General features: G+C 28.8%; 3 protein-coding genes and 1 long non-coding RNA gene across 4 annotated transcripts in view; 1 reads left to right on the top strand and 3 right to left on the bottom strand.

Moving 5' to 3' along the window:
• LOC118071468 (lateral signaling target protein 2 homolog) overlaps positions 1-15,041 on the bottom strand; it is a 39,113-nt gene extending 24,072 nt beyond the window's left edge. The window contains exons 1-2 of the mRNA XM_035090641.1: positions 13,675-15,041; positions 11,130-11,211 (exon numbers count right to left, since the gene is read on the bottom strand). Of these exons, the coding sequence (XP_034946532.1) occupies positions 11,130-11,211; positions 13,675-13,740 (148 nt within the window). The 5' untranslated portion in view covers positions 13,741-15,041. The remainder of the gene's footprint in view (positions 1-11,129; positions 11,212-13,674) is intronic.
• Positions 15,042-15,234: 193 nt separating this feature from the next.
• Positions 15,235-25,145, top strand: LOC118071472 (uncharacterized). The gene is made up of 4 exons (XR_004690891.1): positions 15,235-15,336; positions 21,792-21,985; positions 24,207-24,903; positions 25,013-25,145. It is a non-coding gene; the product is annotated as an uncharacterized lncRNA (long non-coding RNA).
• Positions 19,398-24,480, bottom strand: LOC118071463 (uncharacterized). The gene is made up of 4 exons (XM_035090632.1): positions 24,247-24,480; positions 21,844-23,582; positions 20,605-20,831; positions 19,398-20,473 (listed from the first exon to the last, which is right to left on the bottom strand). Exons 1-4 carry the CDS (start codon positions 24,451-24,453, stop codon positions 20,199-20,201), a joined length of 2,448 nt encoding a protein of 815 aa, XP_034946523.1. The 5' UTR covers positions 24,454-24,480; the 3' UTR covers positions 19,398-20,198.
• Positions 25,146-25,681: 536 nt separating the features above from the next.
• Positions 25,682-27,938, bottom strand: Gmppa (GDP-mannose pyrophosphorylase A). Its single transcript, XM_035090637.1, has 4 exons — positions 27,601-27,938; positions 26,949-27,525; positions 26,475-26,751; positions 25,682-26,138 (listed from the first exon to the last, which is right to left on the bottom strand). The coding sequence occupies exons 1-4, from the start codon at positions 27,638-27,640 to the stop codon at positions 25,773-25,775; spliced, it is 1,260 nt and encodes a 419-aa protein (XP_034946528.1). The 5' UTR covers positions 27,641-27,938; the 3' UTR covers positions 25,682-25,772.
• Between the last annotated feature and the right edge of the window lie 37 nt (positions 27,939-27,975).

Here is a 27,975-nt window from a genome sequence, read left to right as displayed (position 1 = left end):
GGATGTGATGCAGAGTCCAAAACTAAATCTGGGACATGCAATATTTTGTTTATAAGAAAATTAAACATTATTAGATAGTCATATGTAGAATAAGTGTTTATAAAGACATACATTGTTTAGATCAAGATGTAAAATAATAAGAGTATGATTTGATTGCGTTTTAGTTCTAGAGTCAGTCGAGCCTAAGAGTGCTTACGATACAGATGTTTCTTTCTTACATAATTCAATATCAATAAATTGATAAACATCGGATTAATAATTTCACTGTTCCCATACTCAAATAACTGCTAGCTGTACGATACGTGATAACGAAAATCGGTTCAGCCGTTTCCGAAATTACCCCGGACAGACAGACAGACAAGAATTCTAAAAATGGTCATTTACGTTTCAACAGCGTGCGAATAACTCTTGGAGCTTAGTTTGCGTCAGTGACTACAATGTTAATAAAATGGGTGACGTCATATTTAACACACTTATCCGCATTAAAATAATGCATTTTGGAAAACTGGGATTCACGGTGCACAGACAGACAGTCTCATTTTATTTGTATGAGACTACTTAATTGAAAAAGAGCTTTCTTATGGGCAGCTATTTTAATTTGTTCCTCAATAATCTTACGGATGATTACAAAGTGAAGGATATCATGTAACAAAAGGAAGATAAACGTAAATCATAACGAAAAAAGTAATGTCTCAACCTCCCTAATTATACTGTTGGCTAAATACGCCCAAACATCAAATGGAATTTATCAGTTTCGTATGGCAAAAGAGGCAAGCGTTAAGTATGAAGTTTATGTATGATATATAATCTCATCTGGTTGCGAAGTACGAGTCCCTTAGGACAGTATTACTTGGAAGAGGAGGGCGAATGAAGGGTCAAACGAGGCGCGGCCGAGGTCAAGTCTTCAGGATACAAGTGTGTAAGGAGGGGAAACGAGGCAACTTTTCCAGGATATTTATCTCCTAGTTTGTGGCACGTACGAAACATCTGCCTGGTGGAAATTCACACTGTGATTCATGTTCAATGTACATCATAATTTCTTACAGTCTACGAAGAGAGCATTTCTTACTCCTTTTTTATCCAACTTTTTACTTTTTATTTTTTATCATTTTTGTTTATTTGTTTTCTGCACGTAAATATGCCACTTTTGAACGAAGAAGTAAATAGGATTTGTTTTTTTGTTCAATGATGAAGTGTTTTTTAAAAAGTACATTGGAAAAATTATTGTAATTAATCACAATATGACGACAGATATTTCTTCTTTTTTTATCAGTCTAGAAAATTTCTACAAAAATAGTTAAATATTGACTATTTATCAATTTTCTTGAAAGCGTGCATTTTTTCTACGACAATTAAACAAAACCAACCTCATGACTATCGATCGTAATGTCTTTGTCGTCAGAGTCTTCAGTGGTTTACCAAGACGTCGTCCCTTACCTCCTCCATCATCTCACAACTCGAATTCCACTCGACCCACATTTTATTTATTCACATATTAAGACAAACTCTATCCTCTTATGCTGATAGTCTCACATTTATTATAATTGTTCTTTGAAAAACATCTTGAACCATCCACTAGCTTCATGTCATTTTCAAAATTATTTCCTTCCTTCCTAGACCATCATTCAATTACCGAGTCACGAGAATGGCATTTCTTTATTTAAGTTGGAATTCCAGGCCCAATTGTTGAATAGGCAAATAACATTTGTGGTTTCATTAATTCTAGACTGGTTTAAAAAATAACCTATTCTAAAAGAATCTTCTTATTAGAAATAGGAAAAAGATTGTTAATCACATTATTTATCACATCTCTCATAGAATTAAGTGTCATGGTGGAATGCTAGTAGCTGAACAATTCTTCATTAAACAACATCAAAATCCTAGCACGTACACTTGATATAAAAATGAACTAATCCTATTAGGTTTTCTAGTGCTAATCTAGTACTTCACAATTATTTTACCAAGGTTAGTTTTGCCACTGTCTAATATACCAAGAACCAAGCTTGAATCAACCCTATTGCATAGAGATCAAACATTCAAAAATTAGCCATGGTTTAAATCATCATGAAGTACAGTATTTAACCGTTAAAAAAACCCAACTAATTACTCGTTCTTAATAACATAACAATTTAAACAAAATAATTATTAGTACGGTTTCTGATTAAAAATGGCTAAATTTTTAACTTTATGATTTGTCGTGGAACTACAATGAAACTAAGTTCATTAACTCAAGGCCCAAATGGCCTTATTTTCCACATTAAAACTTTTTGTCCTGTACTTATAGCTATTTCGGAAAGGGGTTTTATGATTACAGTCAAACTCCTATAATTTTTACGTCTCGGGCCAATTTTTTGAGAATAAAAATGACGAGGCCCTGTGTTAACATATAGACTAAACTATAGCATGTTGACATTTAATATACATAAAGTAAAAATTACGAGGCTAAAAATTGCACTGTAGTCGACTTTTAAACGTTTAAAGGTGTGTACCAAAAAATTGTACAGTTTGTTTGAGACGTTTGACATTAAAAACACTTTAAATGTTTAATTTTCTTTACACACTTATTTAAACACTAAACGTGCAAGTAATGGTGGACTTGAAATAATACTTTTGTAAATCATGGTGGCAATATTTTTGCATATTTTTTAAACAAAAAAATTATTTAGTAACTCCGGATGTTTATTGAGAAACAAAATATCTAAAATATAAAAAAGTAGTGAAAGAATTCTTTTTTAATGAAGACACTCGATACATCGGACGAATCCTCATGGGAAATCAGAGCACCAAAAGCAATGCATGAATGATGTATTTCGTACATAGTCTCGTCCTTCTTATTTTCGATATTTTTTTTCTGTACAATTTTTAACTCTCTTGTCTTTCATTTTTTTACTCTCTCTCTCTCTCTCTCTCTATCACTACATTGTTTTCTTCTTCTTTTTCACCAGACAGAATCGAGCCATTACGCGTTAACGTTCGCGTACTATAACCAAGAAAGATAATAAACATTTATGATGCGATCTTCGTCCGGCTTTTAAGAATTCAATTTCTTATGGTTTTACGCCAACTTCTCTAGAGTTATTATTCAGTCACTACATATAAAATTCACAATAAGTCGATTGAATATTCCATTACTCGAATAGGTTTATTTCTTTTACTTCAGAAGAACGTTTTTCAACGATTTTTCCACTGTTTATGGCCTCTTATTATTTATTTCGGCCTTCTGATGCTGTATTCCCGGTTACAATGTAAAATGTCCATAAACAAACTATAGATAATTTGTAGCCATTTTTTTACACGTTTTGTAGTGTGTAAAAAATCTATAGTTTGTTTACGGCATTTAACATTGACGAGGCTTAGTGTGTTAAAAGTGTCTACAAGAATAACACACTTAGATTTGCTGTGATAATATTAAACTCCAACACTATCGCAAATTTGTTTGAATCTAATAATTTTCAAGAAATATAAAACATTTTAGAAATCATTAAGTTTAAAAAGAATCCGATATAATTAAAGGAAGAAAAATCATTTTTAAAATATTAAAAAAAAATAAATAAATCTGAAATACATAAAAGTGTATGGTGTGTATCATGTGTCAGATATTTTTAAAAATTTTTATCTCGTATTTTATGAGAAGGAAGCAAAAAAGGATGAGTTGTGCTACTGGTTGGTGAATTACGAACGATGAGACGGTTGGTACTTTTAGATGGGTAAGGTATGATAAAGCTAAACGAAGTATCGTGGTTCACTGCGGAAGAAAGAGGCATCGAGGCGAGAAAATTGTGAAAGAAGGTGAGGCACAAACACCTCAAATATCACCCTTTGTGGTGAGACACCAAGATATAATATAGAAGAAAAGCAAGAGAGAATAAGACGAGAAAAAGTGGATTACTCATTACTTCCATCAGGAAATTTTTTAGATAAAGTAGTCATCAGTTGCCATAAACCGTTTTTATAGACATCTGAAGGGTAAATCCTTCCTGAGTGATGAGCTTTGGTATTGAAAAAAGCAGCTTACATTTTTTCTTCATCATTTTAACTCTTTCTATATTTTCAAAATAAAAATTTTTTTCAAGCTAGATTCTTTCAAAAGAACTTTAAGAATATTTACAGGTATACAAGAAGAAAGATCGAGTAACAATTTCTTTAATGCATCTGAATCATTTTAAATAAAATTATCAAACAATTAGTTAACTAAATTAAACAATTAATTAAATTAACAATTATTTATCAAGACCCATAGTGTCTGAAAGAACAAAAATTTCTTCAAATGATCAATCGACCTGGACATGGAAACAGTCCAAGACACAATAAGCAGATTAAGCTTCAACTACAGAACCAGAATGAGTATCCATCCTAATGCACTCACGACAGACCTGTTTAATGAAGACCTGATCATAGGAAGATTGAAGAAGTTCAAACTAACAGATCTAGTCAGTCATTTCAACACCTAGAGCACAGCCAATAAACTACTTATATTTTATTGTGTTATGATAATAAGTTAATTCTTCACTTGGGTTCCATTTTGTCATTCAGTTAAAAATCAAAAAAAGAAGGAATAACTCAATGGACGACAGCCTTAAAATGGTTCAAGAATCATACCAATTACTCATTGTTACACGATAACAGATTGTAATTTACATAGCATTAGAAAAAAAAAAAAAATGATCAATTAAATATCATTTGTATTAAAACTTATCATAGAATTAAATCAAGTGAAAAAAACAGCTTTTCTCATGAAACAAATTTTTTTGCTGAATGCAAAGTACTTAGGTTACTTTTAATTGCAGAATAATTTTTATACTGATTTTTATAATTATTATAAAAAAAAAAAAAAAAACACTGCATACAAACTTTCAAATAAAGATATAGTTATTAGTAAAACAATTAATTCTGCTATCTTTTGACATGAATATATATTTTTACCCTTCATAAAAGAAAGTACTGGACGCCTGTAATGACCTTGAAACAAAGGCCATGTTGAATTGATCGATTTTCGGGCCAATTACACCAACTCGTTCATGCTCAGGTAAGTAAATAAATAATTCCAAATAAATAACCAAAAATTGGCAGAGTTAACAAAATGATTCAAGATCATTATCGTACACAAAGAGTGTGTAGATAGCCGCACAACTCCTTATTAGAATTTTTTTGGCTCGGCAATTGTTGTTTTTTTTTCTCGGAAGACTCTCGGGTAACGATCTGATGAAACAAAAGAGTTCAGGACAAAGGGCGGATGCTGATACACATACATCTGTATATATATATATCTATATTATATATGTATGGTACACATAGATAGAACAAGCGCATTCTCTGTTACTCGGTTACCCAGCCATGCTGGATGTATGTATCCATACATGTGTATGTACAACGATATATAGAATAGACAATATAGTGTATTGAACGCGCGTTACATCCCTTCAAGCAGTTTGATCACTGACTCGTCCTGTGATTTGTGATTATTACAGAGAGATGATGGATTTCACAGTAGATACAATCACCCCACCAAATTAATCATACGTCCTATCTTGTTTTTTCAATTTCCAAAAGTTGAACATTATTTTTTTGTCAATTAAATCCATTGCTTTTGGATTCTTTTTCTACGTTATCAATTATTCGGAAGACCTTTGACTCTCAAAAATTGTTTCTTCTCATCAGTCAACTTAAACCTTCCACCAGCACTGACAAAATATTTGCCAATACTAAAGGAAGTGTATAGGAGGCTAAAATTGATGGCTGATATTTTAAAAATAATTCATAGAAATGTTTAAAACACTTAATATTAAAATTAAGAGGGTTAACAAAAGTTAAAAATTTATTTGTAAAACGTCGTCATTTTTGTCACATAGAAATTTAGAAAAAATCAGCAATGGAGCTGATCAATATTTATTGATTTTGCAGTGTGAATTGAACTATATATTCAGTTTGATGGTATCCCATGGATTTTAATGGGTTAATATGCTTCTAAAAAAGTTTAATTACTACCGGAAAACAAAGTTTTATTCCAACGTGTATTTCTGTCGTAAGAAAACGTACGGTTATCGGAAAATGCGTATTCTTAGGGGACTAAACCTGTAGTTTATCGGTGGAGCTTAAATTTGTTTTGCTGTGGGACTTAAATTGCATAGAATGATGCTGTAAAAGCTATAGTTTGATATTCGAAAACTGATGTAATAGTTTAAACATTTTTAATTGTTTAGAGTCTACACGCAGAGAAATGTATAGTAAAAATTACCCTGAATTTTATAGTAATTTGGTGACACTGCAGGGTAAGGGTAAAAATTACTGTGCATATTCTAAAAATTACCATACTGCATAGTAATTTTTAGGGTAAAATTAGGGTAAAAATTATTATGCAATATGGTAATTTTTAGAATGTGCACAGCAATTTTTACAATGTGTATAGTAATTTTTACCCTCACCCTGTAGTGTCACCAAATTACTATAAAATTCAGGGTAATTTTTACTATACATTTCTCTGCGTGTATTTTGATTCATATTTATTCTTTTCCCCCACAAACAATAGGATAGAAACCCGAATCTATACTTCAATCTTATATAGTAATTGTTAGAAATAGTGAGTTCAATATTTTTTTTCAATAAATAAAAAAAAAAATAAAAATTCTTCTTGTCAAATGAATTATTATGAATAAATATTACTTATGTAAAGCAATGTAGGCAACTATCTCATATATTTCCACTGTATTATATATGTTTCAATTTTATAAGAACATGGAGAGCAATAAAAGAATTCCAATTGATGTCACGTTGAATTGATATACCACGTATATTTCATACAAAAGTTGACTTCGCACGTGTTGGAAGTAACTTCAAAGTTCTTTCAAGATTTTTATTGGAAATTTCATATACTTTCATTCCTACTTTTGCACTATCTTCATTTACTTTGTTTTAGAAATTGAAGTATCGATTCCATGAAAGGAAATTTAATAACAACATTTTTCAACGAAAACCATAAAATTTAAATATTAACTTTAAACATGAATAACTTTGGAGTGAATAATTGTACAACAGTGAATCAAAGTTCATCGATAGATCTAGTTTTTTTTTACGAACTTACTAATAGTAGTTTCATTCGTTTGGAATAGCTCGACTCATGTATTGTCAATTACACTGTAAAAAATTACGTTTAATTGAGGTAAGATTTATTAATAGTTAATATAGAATTTTAACTATAAACATAACATGTTAATTATAAATAAATCCTTTTTTCAGTGTCGAAAATTTCTAATCAGAATAGTCACTACATACACTGTAAATCTTAGTGTATTATTATAAAACGTTAAAAGTGTTTTAATATGACTTCATCCATTTGATTAACATTGTCTCGATTTTAAAACGTTTTTAAGTATTTTAAATAAATCAATTGAAAAAAAAGGATGGAATTAAAAATACATAAACTCTGCTGTATGTAAAAGTGAAGAACAATTTTGTTTTTTTAAATAACAAAAAGAAATTTTAAAGTCTACCAAAATGCGAGTTTTTTTTTTTTTATTAATTTCCCATTAATAAGTCATTTTAATAAGATCGATTTTTAAAATTTATAATTTAATTATTTTTTAACGTTTTAAGACATTTGAAAGCATATTTAAAGGTTTAAAAATAGATGTACGTACGTTCAAACGTCCGTATAAAAACGTATACATATGTTTGGTTTTTTTTTTTTTTTTTCGATATCTCGAAACTACTGATGATATCGACTCGAGGCTACTTTCATTGGAAAGATAATACAATAAAGAAGATCGCTTTTTTTATAACAAAAAGATTGTAAAACAAATTAAGTAAACAAAGACATTTAAAATAGATTCTATTTATTGAATGATTAATATTTTTGAGAATTAAGGTCAATATTAATACAAAGTAGTTGCTAATGACTTCACATGACTCTAGACAATTATGTATTGATTAATCAAATGTTAAAACAAATTCCATTTGTTATAAACAATTAACAATGATTTTAATTCATTGAATAATCATTACTGTAATTATATCCAATTAATACCAATAAAATATTATCATGAATAACTTTATGTGATCAAACAATGATTAATAACAATAGTAATTTTTTATAAACAAAAAAATTAAAATATAACAAAATTATGGATTTCAATTAATGCATTGTAAATCTTAGTTATCCAAAGTGCTTCATTTTAATACGGATAAGTGTGTTAAATATGACGTCACCCAGTTTATTAACATTGTAATCACTTTTAACACAGATCTAAGTGTGTAAAAAGAATCATGTAATAATCAGTATTGTGAATTTTTCATCCAACATAAAAAGAAACCAAATGAGCTTTCTTCAATTTAAATTAATTAATTTTTCGTGAGAATATAAGCTTTTGAATATTGATGGATTCATTGTACGATAAGGCCCAACTGAGTTTTAAAGTTCCATAGCAATAATAAAGAAGTAAAAAAAAAAAAATTTTTACCGTTTTAAAATACTCTTAAAACTAGAGTACTTGGTTGTAATAGATCATAGCACATTAGAGATGTATCACAAGTCACGGCCTTGAACTTGAACGCGAGCCGCATGTGAACAAGTGTGAGAGAGCACGTATCTAATCGGTGCCTGAAGGTTACCATCTCTGTTCATTTTTTCCCCTTCTTTAGTCTCAGGGTAAACGTACGAGCAGATTACAGACTTAGGGCCGTCGACAAAAATCATTCTCCAACCAGTTACGTAACAACGACCTTATGAAATTCATTTTTTTTTAATTCTTTCTTGGCTTTCGTGTATATAAATACAGGTTCAACCTAGATTAAGGTAAAAACAAAAAAAACTCACACGTTCTCGAGCCATAAAGGAATTAAATCGTTAAATATATCTTCATTCTCAGCCTAAATTCATTCAGAGAATTCCGCTATTCGAACTTGGAGAAATTTGAACCACTTGAAGGCATTATATTTATGTTTCTAAGAAATGTAAGTAATTCCTAGGGATTTTTAGTTTATTTAAGAAAAAATATTTTGTTCAATTTTTGACAAAGATTCATTGGAGGATCCTCTGAACACAACCCATTCATGCTACCGTTAAAAAAAAAAAAAAACTAGAACAATTACTTAATGTTAGAAAATAAAAAATTGTAATTCAGCTAAGAGATGATAAAAAACAAAATAAAATTGCGACAAATTGGAGAGAAAGAAACTTATTTTTAAATTAAAAAAAAATATTTAAAGTTATAAACATATTACATTTTTATACAAACTGTGGAGAAAGACAAATAGTTTTAACTAGAAATACAACGCACGTTGTCTCAAGTTAACAACATAAAATATTATTTAATTTTTATTTTTATTCATTTCGAAAATTCAAAAATAAAATTGACCAATCGACGAACGAATAAAATGGTTACGTTTTTTTCTAATTGGTCGATTTAATTTGGTATTCTTCAGTTATTGTTTTTTTGTATTTCTTATGGTAATTTTAAATAATTTTTTTGTTATTATCATTATTGAATTGTAATCTCTGTGATTTTATAAAAGAAAAAATATTATAAATATTTAATTATAATTACACGAACGGTTTTTGTAATTGTATCTCTTTGCTTGACAATAAGTCATGAGTTTTAATAGATAGGGAGATCATTAGAATGACTTTTAATTCTGTTTAAATGTTGATAAAGTATTTCTAAATTTTTATTACAATTCTCTTAATTAATTATGAAAAGAGGTTTTTTTTCTAAAGATCTAAATTTGAAGGATTAAAAAAAATTATAATAATAGTTAGAAAAAAAAAATACAGTCCTCGGGATTTCATTTAATTTATTTAAAAATTTTTTTTGTTTTCTTCAAATAGAAGAAGGTGTCTTTAAAATTGTGTTCACTTTCATTAATTGTAAAAGAAAAAAGCTATAAATTAAATGATATAAACCAATATTTTGACAGAATAAATATAAAAATATTTCTATCTGGGGATTTCGTATTTTACATAAATTAAAAAAAATATTCCTGAGAATAAACATGATGTCAGATTATTAGAAAAATGTGTACCGAGATATGTAACTAGTGATACCAATTTAGAGACAATTAAAATGTTCTCAAACGATCCACAACAATGAGAAGTGATTGTTATCCGTGCAATTCACAAGAGATGTATATAAGAAGTGAGGGATTTTAAAGAAGAAGCACGTACGAGAGAGCTCGTGTGAGGAACGTTTTAAATATTATCAGAGTATCTCACTCGTACTTGAAATATTACGACTATAAAGCTCTGCGTGCGTTCAACGTAAAATATATATCCACGTCTACAGAACCGTAGCAATACCTTATGTGTTTCCCTGAACACTTGGTTATGCATGCTCCACCCAAACGGAAATATTTACTCCTTAAGTATCGGAAACATTTTCAAGTCAATCCACAAACTATCTACTGCATTCTATTATTTTTATGCTCCATTCTACCTTTTTTTTTCTCTTTTTCTTATGCTTATTTTTTATTAAATTGTTTACTCTTTTCTACTGTAGTAAATCTCCATTTGCTGCTATTTTATTTCATAACTATTTTCTTCGAGAAAATTTTATTTTTATACATTATTTATTTTTTAATTAAAAAATCTATAACTATTGTAGGTATTTTTATTTTAAAAAACATCAAGCGAAGGGAAATTTTTTAAATATGACGTCACACTTTTGATTAACATAATTATTTTTTTCTAATGCACTTGAAATGATTTTAAGTTTAAGAAGTCAATTATAACAATTGTTATAATTTATTTAAATAATTTGAAGTGATTATTGTTATAAACTTTCATTTGATCAGATAATTATTTTTATCTTTTACAGATAATTATTGCAATTACAACAGATTTTTTTTCTGCTTTAATTACAGACAGTATTGAAAATAAATTTGGTTATTGTTAATTAAATATTTTTGCAAATGACTTTGCATTACTTTCTAACGACAAAATATTGTTACAATTTGTTATTAACAAGCAAAAATGATTTTTATTTTTTATATTGTTTAATTTTCGTCCTGTGGTACACAGTGAACTCATGCTCCTTTTTTAGCATCAAAAATAAATTTAATTTTTTGTGAAAATATGAAGCAATGTCCGAAAATAATTTTTCCCTATTTTGATGATTAGAAAAAAGATCAAGAGTACTTACGACTTGAGAGGTCATTTGTAATTCCAATGCCATCCTGAAACTCGTCATCTGATTCAGTTCCCGAATCGTGATCATCATCCACCTGAAAAATTAAACAAAGTGAGGAATTAAATAAGTTATTACATTACTCAATTCTTTGGAAATTACACTTATTCATGCATCAAAATCAATGACACTTTTGGCATTTAAATAAATTAGTTTTTTTATAAATTAATATACCCAAATTTCCGATGTTTTTTTTCTTTTCATGTTATAACAATGTTCTTAGCTCAAAATAATTCCAGTATTTCTGGGGAATTTTCTTATAATCTTAGTGACATTTCATTTCTAGTGATTTTTTACAGGTACAGGAGTTTTTTTTATTGTTAAGACTGGGCTGTACTTCGGTTTCTTTCTAGAAAATCCCAAAGAGTCAGGAAATAATTCATTTATAAGCCAATTTGCAATTTTATCGCTTAAAAACGTTTTAAAATCAAGACAATGTTAATTAAATGGGTAACGTAATATTAAAACACTTTTAATGTTTCAAAATAAAACACTAAAATTTAATAAAATCATTTTTTATAATAAAACGCAGTCATTTTCGAAATCCTAGTCTTAATAATTATTCAAATAGTATCAATTATTTTTTAAATAATACTAATAGCTTTTCTATATGAAGTGATGATTCGAGAAGCCTTTGGATAAAATACCTGTTAATTTTATTTATATAAAACACATTAAAAAAAATTACACATTTTATGTGGTTATTATACAATAAAAATATAATGTAGAAATAATTGCAAAAGTATTTAAAAATGATTAGAGATGCGAAATAAATCAAATTTACAAAATAAAAAAGATATTAAGAAAGGTATGACAATTAATGGGATTTATTGGAACGTAGATCTTGATAAGCGTGGTTGAACATACGATAATGCACCCACCCCAATAGCCAGGTCTTGGTCTTTCTTGGTTGTAACAAAGAATACAACGAATCGATATGGCTATTGAAGTCAATGACGATATCTATTTCTATCTATAGAGAAAAATAAAAGTAAAAAAAAAGACCGATAAGGTAAAAAAGAAGTAAGGGAAAATGGTCGAACTTTAGTTAAGACACGAAAGAAAAATAACATATTTTTATAATGATTTAATTAATATTTCTATACATAACTTTTTAAACTACCCCCAAATCTACTATTTGCTAGAAAAATAAAAATACCTAATGAATAAAAATGACCAAAAATCCCTAGATTTTTATGGGATTCTTAATTAAATAAAAATTACCAGACAAACATTCCTAGTACATGTGTTATTCTTTAAGATAAATAATGAAATAACATCGGAAAATACAACAGTAGGGCGAGAAAGAAAGTTTATATCTGCATATGCATTTTTTATTTGCATAATTAGGAATTTATGCACCTGCGCAGAGGGCGCTTTCAGATTTTACGTAAAATTACTCGAAAAAAAAAGAAAAAAAATCCCTACAAAACTCTCGCAGTTCTCTTGCCTCTTCCTCTTTACCTCCCTCTCATTCTCTTCTCTTTTTCCTCCTCTCAGCCCCTAGAGTATGACCGTTGTGGTGACTACTACACCGTTCTGCGAACGTTTGCTCGTTCGTTAACCTGTCCTAAAAACATGGCAACTTGGGAAACCTTTGACGATGCTTTTATTCCTTTATTCTCGGGCAAACTTGGGAAAATCAATTCTTTTTTAATGTTCCCTTAAAGAGGGACAGCCTCTGCATAATAATTTAGCGGTATTTAATGGACTTTTATCATCTTTTTTTCTAGGGATTTTATTTTTTTTTTTCCTTCTGTATTTATATAAAATTCTTTTCAATATATTTTTCTATTTTAATTTATTAAAGATAGAAAAACTTTGCTTTTGTAACTTCGATTTTTCACGTTTCTTTTCTTTTAATGAAAAAAAAAACAAAAATATTTTAATAAATTAATTATAAAAATAAAAAAAATTAACTTTATATTAAAGTTTAAATAAATAAAAAATCATCAAGGTTTTATAACTAGAAACTTTTTAAACAAAACAGAAAATTGTAATTATTTGATAGAAAATATTCAGATTATTTTATTTTTAATATAAAATTATTAAAATATAAAATAATTGAAATAAAAATAAAATTATAATTGAAGGATAAGGAAGTGGTTGTTATATACAGTAGTATAAAAAAAAAAAAAGGGAGTAAAATTAATAGTTTTAATTGAAAAAATTATTTAAATAATAATAAACACTTTTAGAAAGATCATGATACTTAAAAAGCTCACGTACAAGTTAATAGGACAAGGGGATGTAGAAAGAGATTACTTAAATTCTCATGTGTTAATCGTGCGGAAATAATTCTGGGAAACGAGAATTACTTTTTATTTATTGTTATTTCTAATTAAAAAAATAAAGTCTTTGAGAATTATTAAAATCATTTTATCCATTAAAATTAAATTTAAAAAAAAATAAAATAAATAAAACAAAAAATATTTGTCATTATTTACTACTTATAATTAAATAAGGAATAATTACTTTTTGAAAAATATATTCTACAAACCTTTTCTTGATTCGGATCCTCGTTAATCGAGTGAGTCCTTAATTTGTGCGTTAAAAACTTCAGCATATTTTCCACACCTTTGATAAATAAAAAAAATCCCCTCTATCAATTGTATGATAATCAAATCCACTTTAATTAATCAATTAATAAAATTCACTTTTCACTTATTTTCACCCAAAATTAATATTTTTTCGACAATTAGCAAATATTATTACTTTTTTTGCAAAAGAAAAGACAAAAAATAATGACCAACACATCACAGAAAAACTTTCACTTGATACAAAATAAAAAAATAAGAAGAAATCATCAATCAAAACACTGTTTTAAAATTTTTCTTGACTTATTACTTTTATTGACCTTTTATTTCTATCACTAAAATCACTTGGACATGAATTGAAACATTTTTTCTTTTCCTAGAAATATCACCACAATACTTCTAACCCCAAGGATAAATCATCCGTAAAAATTCACTGAAAAATATCGTGGCCATTTTTAAAACATTTCACGATTATCTATTTAGCATTATTACCAATTTCAGGACTATTAATAATCAAATTTTACCATACTATCATGCAATTTAGCATGAATAATGTAATAATGTTAAAATCCTTGAGAATTCGAGGTTTTATTACCACATGAATCCAACAATAACCTCAAAAATCTCTGAAAATATATTAAAAATGTCAAAAAAGTTGACAACAATGTCATTAATTCTTCATCAACATTGAAAAAAGTACTCCTTGCAATAAGTACAAAGTAAATTGTATTAAACAATTACTTGGATGAGAAAATGGAAAAATAATTACAGAATAAGATTATTTTATTTGTTCAATATAAAATAATTCCTTATGGAATATTAAGATCTCTTTGAGTGCCGGTTAACGACCACAACGACGACGCCGGTCTCTTTCGTCTTGTCAGGCCACCAGTCCAGTCGTCGTGCCACCGCGTCGTTTTTTTTCTCAAGAACGTAGTAAGAGAGATAAGGAGGCCCTTTCGATCTCCATAAGTGCCACGGTACTCGTAGTACTCGTTTTCAATACGTGACACAATCCTCATCACGATTTTACAGCTCCTCTTCCACCTACACACCTTTCACTTCCTCATCGATGAACTTCGTCTAGTTTCCGACATCTCCCGGAACTCAGAAAACAACTAATTCCACTCCAATGCCGCACAAATATTTATTATTATCTTCCATATAAGTTTTATTTATTATTTAGATTAACGTCAATTCGACTCCATAATTGATTTTTAGTTGGTCCTAGCTATTTTAGAGGTTTCTGTGACGTTGTAAAATGACAAAAAATAACCGATTAATGTCACCACGTCTTCACAACTGCGGCAGTTGGACCGGTTGTGCTTGGCCTGGACCCACGGCTTCCCCCGCTACTAGCGCCCTCCTCCCTCTTATAAGTCACTGCGAGCGCCCTCACTCGCTATTCCGTTGTTTCTCTCACACTACACCGACACACACACACCTTCCATTTTCTACTACAGTGGCGCTGTAACATTATCCTCCCTTTCTCCACCACGTCATTGTGAACCTCTCACCGCTCTCTTATCCTTCACCAGAGTCAATTCCCACGCTCCGATACTCTACGTTACGATAATTATAATAACGACGCTGCCGAGTCATTTGCACCATTTTTTTTTTCAAAGGTAATACTAATGATTTACTCATAAATTAGACTAACTTTGATTGTAAATAAATACTTGGACATTGAAGTACAACAAGGGTTGGGGTTCAAAGTTTATTGATTGTCACATTGATGCTGGTCCATTCACAAGTACGTAATTCTCTGATTTTAAAGGGAGGTTTTATGGTAAAATAATTTTGAAAAAGGAGAGTAATAGAAGCCTTGGCTTTCTGTGATGTAAGAGTGAGGTAGCAAAGCGTGAAATTTCGTGTTTCTTTTTTCTCTCTTTAAAGGGAGTGTCAAAAAGGGTTAGAACAGGTGTACTAGAAGGAATTTAACAGGCAAGATGAAGCTATTGAAAGAAGCCTGTAGGGTCAGTCTTCACTCCCACTCTACAAGAATTAAAGGAACAGACAAAGGATCATGAGGATCGAAGGGGTAAAATAGACTACAACAAGTTTAAGGGGAAATTCATCCACTTCCTCTTCTATAAAGCCCAAGCTCCACCCATTTTTTGGTGAATAATCTAGAGAAGGGTGGATTCATAGAGTGGGAGAAATTATTTTCGAGAGTTTTCGGTAAACTTCGGTTACGTTCATGCAATTTTGCAATTTTCAACCTTAACCTAGGATTTATTTTGCCATGACAGAGAAAGGTATGGATTAATTTCGTTGTGTTTAATGAATAAATTAGACGTGTGTTTAAGTTATAAATGAATTCAATGATGTTGATTGTTATTAAAAAAACTTTTCATCAAAATTTTGAATTCTTAACCTTAAAAGAATTCCCATACTTTACTCTAATGTTCTTTGTTAATTTTTCAATAGTTTATATATCGACTAATAAAAGAGATTTTGTATTAAAAAATAATACATTAAATAAAGAAAGTAATTTTTGTAAGATTAAAAAACATCAGTTATGAAAAAATGAGTAATTTTTATATTAAAAATAATGAAATTCATTAATTCCAACTATAAAATTTTTAACCAGAATTATAATCAACTAAATAATCATCAACAACAATTTTAATAATAATTATGTAAAGAATGTAAAATAATTTTAATCTAAATCAGTTGAAACAAAATAGAGTTAAAAATCCATAGACTCTATTGTGAACCTTTTTTTTAATAGCTGCAAAAATTTCTTTTATGGCAACAAAATATTATTTAACAGTTAAAAAATCTTATTGACCATCACAAATCTCTTTTAGTAGTGTACGAATATTTATTGACTTGGAGATTAATCCAAAAACAAAACTACATTCAAGGTAATTTGATGATTACAGTTATCCAGTCATCAACAGTAGCTTGATAGTATTAAATAACACTTCTGGAATGAGTTTAAAAATATATCAAAGTATTAATATAATTCTATTTATTTTCATTGTCATATTTAGCAATGATTTAATTAATAAAAATTCATCAATATTTACTTCTTCATTTTTTAAGATTAAATTCCAAAGTAAATGAAAGAATGAAGAAGGTTAGAAGATGTTCATGAAAAATAGCACAAAAAAGCTAGAAAAATGATATAAAAGATTAGAAGAATGACTCAAGATCAATAGAATTTGAGCTAAAACGTCAAGTGTTCTCTACTAGAGAGTTCCTGATCAATAGTCAATGCCCGCAGGACATGGATGAGTACCTTCCTGCGGGATACAAACTTATTGCTGGTGGCAGTAATAGTCTCTACTAGTGTCTAGTATCCATAGCAGCTACTACGGACTCTTTATAGTCAGAATGGTTGATACTGGTGGTAGTAAAGTTATATACATACGCATGGATACTAGTGTATTGATGTATGTATGTACATGTACGGGCATATAGAGAATCATGGAGGCATGGAAACCAAGTGGGATCTGGAACTATGTATATCTTTATCACAGTCTGTGTATATGAAATAGGCTGTATGTTATAGGCTATAGACGTTATGCTATCAGTTATAGAAGCATCTCTCTAATGTTTTGTGTGTATCAATCCACTTACACACATTTGCGTTATTGAAGTGAACTTGCCGTGCCAACAGATCCCAGGTACTCTACCGTAAATCACCGATTTTGTGCCTCTCTTGTCCTTCCAATCAGATCCCTCTCACTCAAATTTTTCTTTTTTTATCCCCTGGCTACGTTTATATTCAGTTTTCTCTTTTTGTCAATCTATAAAAGGAGTTTTATTATTTATCCTGAGTTTAAGAATTGAAATAGCAAGTTTAAACATATTTTCATGTATTAGAAAATTTTTCAAATCATTTGTGACTATTTTTATGTGAATATTCAAACGTGGGTGTATATCAATGTATGTGGACACATTTTTCCGGAACAATAACTTGCGAAAAAAAAAATGATATTGTATTCGCTGAGGTGTCAATCAATGGGTATTGACAATGACATGGTAACATTAGAGTTTGGGGTGATTTAGTCCAGTTGTTGTTTAAATAAATCACTTCCAGCAGTTAATTTTTTCTTTAAAACTATCACATTATTTAAGACAATAATATAATTAATGTCTTATATTTACATAAAATCATTAATGTTTGAATTATTATTTTTTGATTTATTTCAATTGTTTGAATTAATTTTTATTATTATAATTTTAAACTCTGAATTTCCAATGATTCATTTTAAGAAAATAATATAAAAGATTTTCATTTGAGAAAATTGGATGATAATTTTTTAAAACAAATTGTAAGAATTTAGAAAAATATAAATAATGTTTTAGATGTTGGTATGAATTTAACTAGACTTTACATAATATCTGAAATAAGATACAATTGTTGATTGGTCATGGCATGAACAACAATCACATATTGTTAATAACAGTAAAAAATCGTTTTTTTTTTAAAAGAATTTATAAATATTATTCTTCTTTCGAATAATTATCGTTTAAAAAATGATTTAACTGTAATCATGGTAACAAAAGTATTGTTTACACAAAATAATAATAATAATAATATTTAAATATTATTAATTCATTATAATATAGTTGATAAAAATTAATTCTTGATGATAAACATAACTCTAGAAAATTGACAGCATAGAATTTTAAAGTCATACCTGTGCTTTAGTCTGATGTAATTAACTTATGAAGAATATAATTTTTTATGTAGTTTTTGGTTTTAAAACATTAAAAATTATTATTAAAAATATTTTTAAAGAAATTAACATGTAGATTTAAGAATTTTTCTTTACAATTCGGACATAAATTAAGACATCATCTTTATTTTGACAAAAATCAGACCATCTTTATGCCAATATAATTAAAAAAATCATCTTCCTACCATTTTTATTCTAAATTATTAAAAAGAAAATAATTGAAACAATCATTTATATTTTTACTTTAAAATTCCTAGATGTCTTTTAAAATTTTTTATTAAAGCAGTCAATTTCCATAATGATGCAATCATTTTTTGCAATATTTGAAATAAAAAATTACTAGAAAAAGACAATAGTAATTAATAAAAAATAAAAATTATTAACAAAAATAAACTTCAAAAGTTAATTGTATCAACCACTAGAGCATGATTTATCTATAGTTTTTGTTTTTCTATTTAATTTTTATTCTTTTTTTTTTTTTAGTACTTTTTATTCCGTAAATCGTGATTTCGATCTACGTATCTCTGAACCAAATCCTAATTAAACGGAAGAATTCTATTCAATCAATTTTACTCTACTATGTGCCAGAGTTTCGCACTAATTTACTAGTTGTTATCAAATATCAGATAATGAATGTAATTCATTTTAAGATAAAATTCGGTTTCACATTAATTTTATTTCATTTTTATTTACAAAATTTAACTTTATTTATGTAAATATTTTTCTCCCACTAGACTACTTATTTTCTTCTCTTTTAAATACTTTGTGTAAAAAAATCTATATTATTCTATTATATTTAATTATAAAATATCATTGAATTATCATTGCTAGAAAAGTAGAAAAACAGTTTAAATGCCATTCAGGAAAAACTATTCATGTAAAAATGTTAATAATCATCAGTTAACTTATTATCAAATTACATTTATCGACATTTTTAAACAATTTTTAATATCCATTTTATCAGTAGTAATACTTTTTTCACTTTTAAAATTTTTAAATGTCATTTATTTAATCTCGACCATATGCTTTTAAAACTTTTCTATAATTTAAGTAATAAAAGTCGAAATTATCTACATATTTCATTTCTAAAATTTTCTTTAGACAATTGTTTAACATAGAAATCGCCCTAAAAATCCATCAAAGCTCAACTGTATTAGCGTTATTACTATCTTCGATTTTTTTTCCTCAGAATATAATTTATTTATTAATGTTTCATTACGCAAAAATATTCATCAACCATCTGCAAAATTGTATACACAAGTTTTTGTGACATAAATACAATAATGAATTTATAATAAATTATTGTGTAATGAACAGTTAATGACAGTGAGATTCACCAAAAACCTTTAGAATTTTGATAGAAAAAAATTTTTTTTATATGTAATGCATGAAAAAAAATGTACTATCTTACAATTAGAACTTGAATTATCACAAAATATTTATTATTACCACCATAATCTGTGGAAAATAATTTCTTTTTTTTCTGATTAAAAATTTGAATTCAGTCCAACTTTAAAACAACATCTAATCATAAATAGTTTTTCTAAAATATATTGAATGAATAGGTAACTCAACTAATTTGTGTAAAATAATTCTTCTTTTTTACGTCAATGGACGGATATTTGATTTTTTTGATTGTCAATAAAAAAAAACAACTTTTTTTTATTGAACCAACCAATCTACATTTTATGGCTTTTATTCATTTGTCCAGTCTTATAATTTTCTCTTAATCTACTAAAAGCGTTCGTGGTGATATCTGAGAGATAAAAAATAATGAAAGAAGAACCATCAGTTCACAATTTAGTTTCATGCTTTACTTTAGCTTTGAGCAATTGATTGACTCTCGAGCCGTATGAATTATTCAAATAACAACCTAAGCTTCCTTCCATCGACTTAACCGTTTCAGTGTCTGCGTTATTTGTATTCGTACCATCGCCTACTTCACCTCCATTGACAAAATTAAACCGTCTCTGAAAAATGTCGTCTTGGTTCAAGTGTTGTTCATACTTTGCATCTCCCTGCAATTCTGAATCCGTTTCGTCTTCATTGTCAGCACTATCAACATCACCTAATGATAAAAAATAAAATTTAAATATCCCGCGTTTATTTAAATATTTATTTCATTTGTATTCGCTGACTTATTTGTTTATAATTAATTCAATACTTTCATTTATATTTACATATTTAATAAATTCTTACCATCAGAACTGTTGGTTGAAGGTAAATAAAAACGTGAAGATTGTGTTTTACCCATATTCACACGTCGTTCACGAACGAAATTGTTTACATTGTTATATTTAAACTCTCGAGGCAGTGTGTAACTTCGCGGTAAGGACACTTGACTTCCTTCCATATCTGATAATTCACCTTCGCCTTCTCCTGGCTCCTTCGAGCTATCCTCGTTATTATTTTGACTCGACCGCAACCTGAAAATTATTCAGTAAATAGCTTTTATTAACAAATCATTCATTGTACTCCATTTTTGTATCATCTATCATCCAAAGTAGAAAATTTTAGATTTTATTAGATCACTATTATGATATTCTTAATATAATGAGACGTGTTTAATATCATATTAAATGTTAACATTCAAAAACAACTTTTTTCTCCTTCATACTAAAAATCTTTATCACCATTGTTCCCAAAGCCAATCTGCACATGAATGACAAAGTTTGGAAAAGCATTTGTGACCATATGTTACATGAAGTTTTTTTTGTTTTGATTATAAAAAGGAAGCTTTTTTCACACCTTTTTCAATTAATATTTCGAAAACGACACATCAGAGATCAAGACATGTATTATATAATTTATAGAGATTTTTATGAAGAATAAAATAAAACCAGTCTCAATTCTCTACGATAAATAGTTTTCGAGATATTTAATTTTTTTATAAATAATATATCGCTTTTTTTTTTAAATATTAACCAATAAACTTTTTAGAGTTTTTTTTTTCGGTAGATGTCCAAAAAAAATTTCAATTTTTACTTCTTTCGAAGCCTAGTAACTAGACTCTTAAAGTAAATTCTTATTGGATTTGGATAAATCTGATATCAGATTGGTCAAAATCTGGCGAAATTTAATTACAATCTTAGACAGATTTAATACAATAAAATCCTAGATCTATTCAAATCTGATTAGATTGTATCATATCTCATAAAAATAAGCTTTTAAACTAGACTTCATCAGATTTTATTAAAAATCTCATAACACTGATCTAAGCTAAATCTATCACCAGATGGACACCTCTCAAAAAATGAATAAATAATTAAAATTATAAAAAAATAAAAATTGAAGTCTATTAAACTATTTTTTAGTTTTGATTTAAAATCCGATTAATCAATAAAATATTAAAATGTTTTATCTAATTTTATCTGTCCATCTACTAGTGTGCTTACCCAAATCAAATCTCATCATATTTTTAACAACAATTAAACCCACCGATGATCGGAAGCGATCCAATGAGGATAGTGATGAGGAAGACATCTAGGTGCAAGTAAAATTTCTGGTGTTTCTGGCCTGGAACCTCTCCAAGAACTACCCGGTAACATAAGAGGATGATACGACGATGATGGAACTGGAGGTAAGAGACAGTGCATTTTAACTGGTGGCCAAGGATTAAGCAAAACATCACTCTGAACTTGATTTATCACTGAAGTTTGATTTGGTGAAGTGTGTAGTTTGGTGTTGGGTGGAGGATGATTGGCCTTGGTTTGAGAAAGTGCAGAAGAGAATGAAGAAGTTGATGCCGAAGGTGGTGGCACTAATTTGCCTTCTTTAATTTCTTCTTGAATGGCACGAAGTTCTCTGAGCTGTTGTTGCTTCTTTTCTCTTAATTTCTCTCTAATTAAATTAACATTAAGCGTTCCAATAGCACCAATGGATCCATTAGAAGTATCTTCATCTCCAGCTATAGGTTTTTTCCAAAAAGGAATCAATTGTTTGGAATTTCCATGCATTGAAATCTGCTTGGCTTCATTGAATCCATTTAAATTCGTCGTAGGAGGTGGCACAAAGCTTGTTGGTTTTTTTTTCTTTCTATTGGGATTGACAACAGTTGGATTAGCAAATCTGCAGTTGAAAACACCAGGAATTCCATTATTACCAAGCTTAACTTTCCTTTGTCTTGTCGACAAACTTGTAAGCTTTTCATCGTATGTTATTTTCTCATCACTAATGTCTGAATTCGGACATTGTCGAGAACTATTAACGTTCATTCGACCACCGGATTCGTACCGGAGTCTTCTGACATGAAAAAATCTGTAATAGAGGCCCATAAAACTCAGACCTCCAAAAAACAGAGCGAATAAAATTAGCACCATCACAAAAGGTCTAAAATGATGAGGTTGAATCTCTTGGCCGTGTACACCAGCAACCCATACCCCAATCAATAGAGAGTTCTCTAAGAACATCACAGTGTAAAAAATGATCATCTTTTGTCGGTGATTCGTTTCGTGAAGATTCACATAAGCGAAGACATAGACAAATGCAAGTAATGATGCTAAAAAAGTTTTACGTCCAAATGAAAGACGTTCTCCACCATGGAAAAGACCATCTGGAGTAAGTAGAAGCCATGTAAGCATCGATAGCCAATGTAGAGCAAGCACAACAAGTAGCCATTGGCCTCCATAAAGAGATGCATATGCCACTAGAGCACCAACTCTTGCACTTACAGTTCCAAGTCTCCATGCTAACTGGGCTAAAACTCCTAACCATGTTAAAACAAGTCTTTCCAAATTTCTCAGTCTTGCTGCGCCTTTGCTGAAGCTTGCTACTGCCCAGCAGACACTCCAAAGTGATAAACCTGCTGAAACTGCAGTAAGCTCTCTTAATTTGTCATCTTCTGCTATCTCTGATGCTCTTTTTACTTCTTTTATTGCATTTCCACTTATTCCTATTGATAGTAAGTACAATTGCAACAGCAACATTGGCGCTGCTTCGCAAAATGCGTGAATTAAACGTAACACACATAACTCGCGTACTTCGTGCTTTACATAAGCCAAGTCCACTGGTATGAAAAGTTTGAAGTATCGCCATAGCACACCGATTTGAGTTGTATGGAGAAAAATCACACACCAGACAGTCCAGGTGTTGAATCTTGATTTTGTTGGAGTTGGAGACTCGACAGGGAGTGTTAATTTGCCTCTTGCACCCCATAAGTACCATCTCATACTCACAATCTGTTGAAATAAATTGATTACTTTAAATTTATTAATAAAAACATTCCAATTACAGATTAAATTTATTCCATCTAAGTGTTTTGAATAATTTAGTCTAGAGATATTTACTGCTATCCTTAAAAAAGGAAAGAAATGGTAAAGACTAAAAAAACAATTAAATATAAAGATCTTATAAAATAATATCTTTTAAAGTTTTTCTGTTTATTCAAGTCTTTTGCAATGAGAAAAGCTAAAAATGACAGTTGAACCTTTGGTCAAAGGTGATTAAGCCAAAGTTTACTTAACCCTGCCTTTGATCATCAGGTCAATGAAAAGCACACTAGATTGTAAGTAGAAAACTTTTTGATTTCGTTGAAATCACTTTGAAATTATTTAGTATGCTTTTTAGTAACCTGATGAGTAAAATAAAAGTTTGTCCAGTACTAAGTTTTTTTTAGTAGTTTTATATTTTATTTGAATGATAAATTTGTTTACATCCATTTTAAATACCTACTTCAGCAATAAGTTTTGATGCAATTCTAGTTAGATTTTAAAAAAACCCCACCTGTCCTTCATCTTTGTCTAGGGTTCACCAAATAGTATTAACTAATATCACATGGCACAATGTTTTAAAAATTTTCACAGGTATTTACACAATATTGAAAAGCTGAAAATGATAAATTACCTGGGAAACTAATAGAGAAGTGACTACAAGTACAATAGTCAGTGGAAATAACACTGATGGTGCTGAAGAATAGTTGGCCAGGGCATAACCCATTGCCAGATCAAAAACGACATCGCAGAAATAAGATGCCAGAGAAATTATGTTGAATAAAACATCACAAAGTGGTAGAAATTCATGCTGTTGTTGTAGTTGCTGATGCTGGGCCATAATGGGCCTCCGTGGGCCATTGGGATCATCCAGTAGGTCGTTTCAGCAATGTCAAATGATGAACAACAGTCTGCTAAACAAATTTAAAAATCATATTACTCAAAATTATCCATTATTTAGCTTTTGAATAATTAACTAACATCAGCTAAATTTTATAAAATATTTTTTATCAACAATTTTTACTCCAAAAATTGAAAAACTGTGGATTCAAATGACACAGTGGGATTGTTTATTCACCAAATAACTTTAAAGAAATGAACTAACTTGATTTCTTGAGGTCACAATCATTACTAACGATAAGTAATTGTTGTAAATGTAGCTCAAATATAAAATACTCACCGCATTCTTCACGTGTCATTGACGAGATCACTCAAGTGACATTCTTAACCTGGATGCTGCTGGTCAACCTGGACCAGCAGTGGAATCTAAAGAATTTGCTCCAGCAATCCTGTAAGGCTTTATTTCTACTTTTGTTCAATTCATTAAACCTTTCTAAATAATTATACAACAAATTAAACATTAATTTAACATAAAAGCACTATTTTTTACGCATTTTTAGAGTTTATTTGGGGATGAAAAACATGATAAATTATAAGAGAAGAATTCGCACTACCTGTTGATTCGACAGGACTATTTTATCGTACACAAATACAATTAAAGGACTTTTAGCTACATATAAAATACAAAAGCACTACACAAAAGCAAAGAAATCGTGATTTGCAGCGCCACTAGTGAGGAATTTGCAAAACTAACCTCCTACGATAAATAAATTCGCCTTCAGGGTAAATATTTTAAATCCAGGTGCATCTGGGATACTTATTCTTTATGTATTTTATTATTTAGAAAGTATAAATTATAAATAATTATTTAATAATTTATGGCAAATTTTAAAAATAACCTTTTATTAATTTAAAATCTTTGATTTATATAAACTTTTGTGCGAATGAATTAACTACAAAATTCACATATAAAAAAATTTATAAATTGACATTATTATCAATTTGTTTAATTATTAAATAGTTTTTATCAAATTAAAGTAATTGGACCAATTTTATTATGCATTTCAAACTAAAATACTTTGGAAGATAATTATTTTGATGAATAAATTTTACTTTATTTTTAAAAAATTCATTAAAAATATTCAGACTTTTAAAAAGTTCCATCTTAAAAACTATTAATGAATATAATTATAAAAATAATTCATCTTTAATAAAAAACAAAAAAAAAAATAAAAATTAATTAATGCCTTTAATGATTATCAATTGGACCGTTTACCTTAATTAACTTCAATTATTGCACTTTTATAATAAATATCATGGTTATAAAATAATTTCATTCTTAAAATTTCTCATTAATTCTTTATGAGGTAAAACAATAGAATTAAGTAAAATTTTTTCCGCTGCTAAATGAACACTTGTACCAAGAATTGATATTGATGGATTTAATTTCCCATTTGTATTAAATAATGGAGGATTTTCCATTTTTGCAAATGGTTTATTAGGATTTGGATCACATGGAGTCCCTTCAACTCTTGACCATTTTCCTATGACACTTTTACGTCCAATAATACTATGTAAGACCATAGAATGTGCTTGAATTTGAGCGTCTGCCAGAACAATTGATTCACGAATTCGTACTCCAGCAGATATTTTTGTATTTCCACCAATACTGACGTTAGGACCAAGCTAAAAAAATGTTAAAGATTATTAAATGATAGAACTAAGATCTAAATACATCTATCAAAACTTATATGGACATACATAAACAATAAAGTATCAACCTAAATGAAGTTTAGCTTATTGTTCATAAATTCATTAACAACAATGAAGATGTAAGACAATTGATATTATGATCTACATCTAAATATTTAAATAAATTAACCGAATTATTTTCTTCAGGCCACTCTTTACTCTTTTGGCCAATTTATAAAAATAATTCACGTTTTTTCTATGTTTTATCATGAAATAGAATTAAAATATACTACTTTGTCAATAGCAGAGTCTCTTTAAATTGATAATTACCACAGCTGAAGCATCTACAATAGCAGTTGGATGAATGTAAACATCTCCAATAATATGGCATTTAGCATTAGATGCAGAAGCCAATCGGTCTGGTTGTTTTTCTTTGTATAAATCAAGATAATGTCGATTAGCATAAATAGCAGAGCCTGCTGTTTTTATTTGAGACCACCAGTTGGATGTTTGACAAGCAAATAATTTCTCTGTGCCGGCTAAACGTGTTAGAATATCTTGCTCTAATGAAATGTGTGCTGGATCTTTGCCATTATTGTTATTTTGTCTATAAAAAAGTTAAATAATTCCTTCATTTAAAAGGTTTTTATATAAATAATATCAAAAATAATCATTCAAGATTAATTTAAAATTATATTTAATTATGAATCTTTGTATTTTTTAATTAACCTAAAAATAAATCAATTAATAAATAGTCAAATAAATATAATACAAATATTAATTTTAATTTAATCTTTAACTTACGCGCAATAGTCAACGTCTTGTCTAGCATAATAAACATCAGCCATGATCTGAAAAATGTCTAAAGAAGCTAGATAAACTCCACAATTGATCAACGTTGACACAAAAGTTGATGGTTTTTCAACATAATGAACAATAGAATTTTTTTTCCCCAAAACTAAGCAACCATAATTCAAAGATTGTTGTCTAGTTGCTTCCGTAGTCAATACTGTAAGTTCAGCCGATAAATTTCGATGAGATTCAAGCATATTTTGTAGAGGAAAATTAGCACAGACATCTCCATTCATGATAAAAAATGCCTCTGGATTTCCAGCTCTTATTTGATCTCTAAAATGATACATGCCACCAGCAGTACCAAGAGCAGTGAATTCTTGAAGATATCTGATACTTATTCCATATGTATTCATCATTTCTTGGACAAAAGATTGAAGTTCTCCAGCTGAATATGAACCGATGATAAGAATTTCGTTTAAATTTGGAATTTTTCGGCATGCTTCGATGTGATGTTGGATCATTGGCAGTCCAGCAATTGGAAAAAGTGGTTTAGGAATATCTAGAGATAGTGGACGAAAACGAGTGCCTGGAAAAAATAAATAATTAATTATTTTAAAAAACAATTAACAATGGTTTACCTGTTTAGTCATATTTTGTTTACCTTTTAAAGGCCCACCAATAAGGATAACAGCTTTCAACATGATTGAAAATGGATTTGTTATAATTGAAAAAACAATTTTTACAACAATTCACAGTTGTACAATATCTAATCTTTGCTGATCATTGAAAATATTGATAAAAACCATGAACACGTCTAAAGTCGTCAGCAAATACATTACGTGGAAAACAAACATGGCGTCTATTTATTTGCATAGAGCAGCCGATAGCCATTTTTTTTTCACGTGATTTTCATTAAATTACCTCAAAAATGATGTTTAATAGACAATGAATTTTAATTTATTACTTTTTTAATTAATAATTAAATAAAATAAGGCTTAAAAATGCGGATAAATTTATTGTAGAAGTAAAAATAATT

Source organism: Chelonus insularis, unplaced genomic scaffold, assembly GCF_013357705.1.
Source record: "Chelonus insularis isolate UGA/USDA-ARS -01 unplaced genomic scaffold, ASM1335770v1 contig_85_pilon, whole genome shotgun sequence".
In the NCBI taxonomy this organism is placed as follows: domain Eukaryota; kingdom Metazoa; phylum Arthropoda; class Insecta; order Hymenoptera; family Braconidae; genus Chelonus; species Chelonus insularis.
The sequence above is the reverse complement of the archived record's forward strand: the minus strand, read 5'-3'. Positions and strand labels throughout refer to the sequence as shown.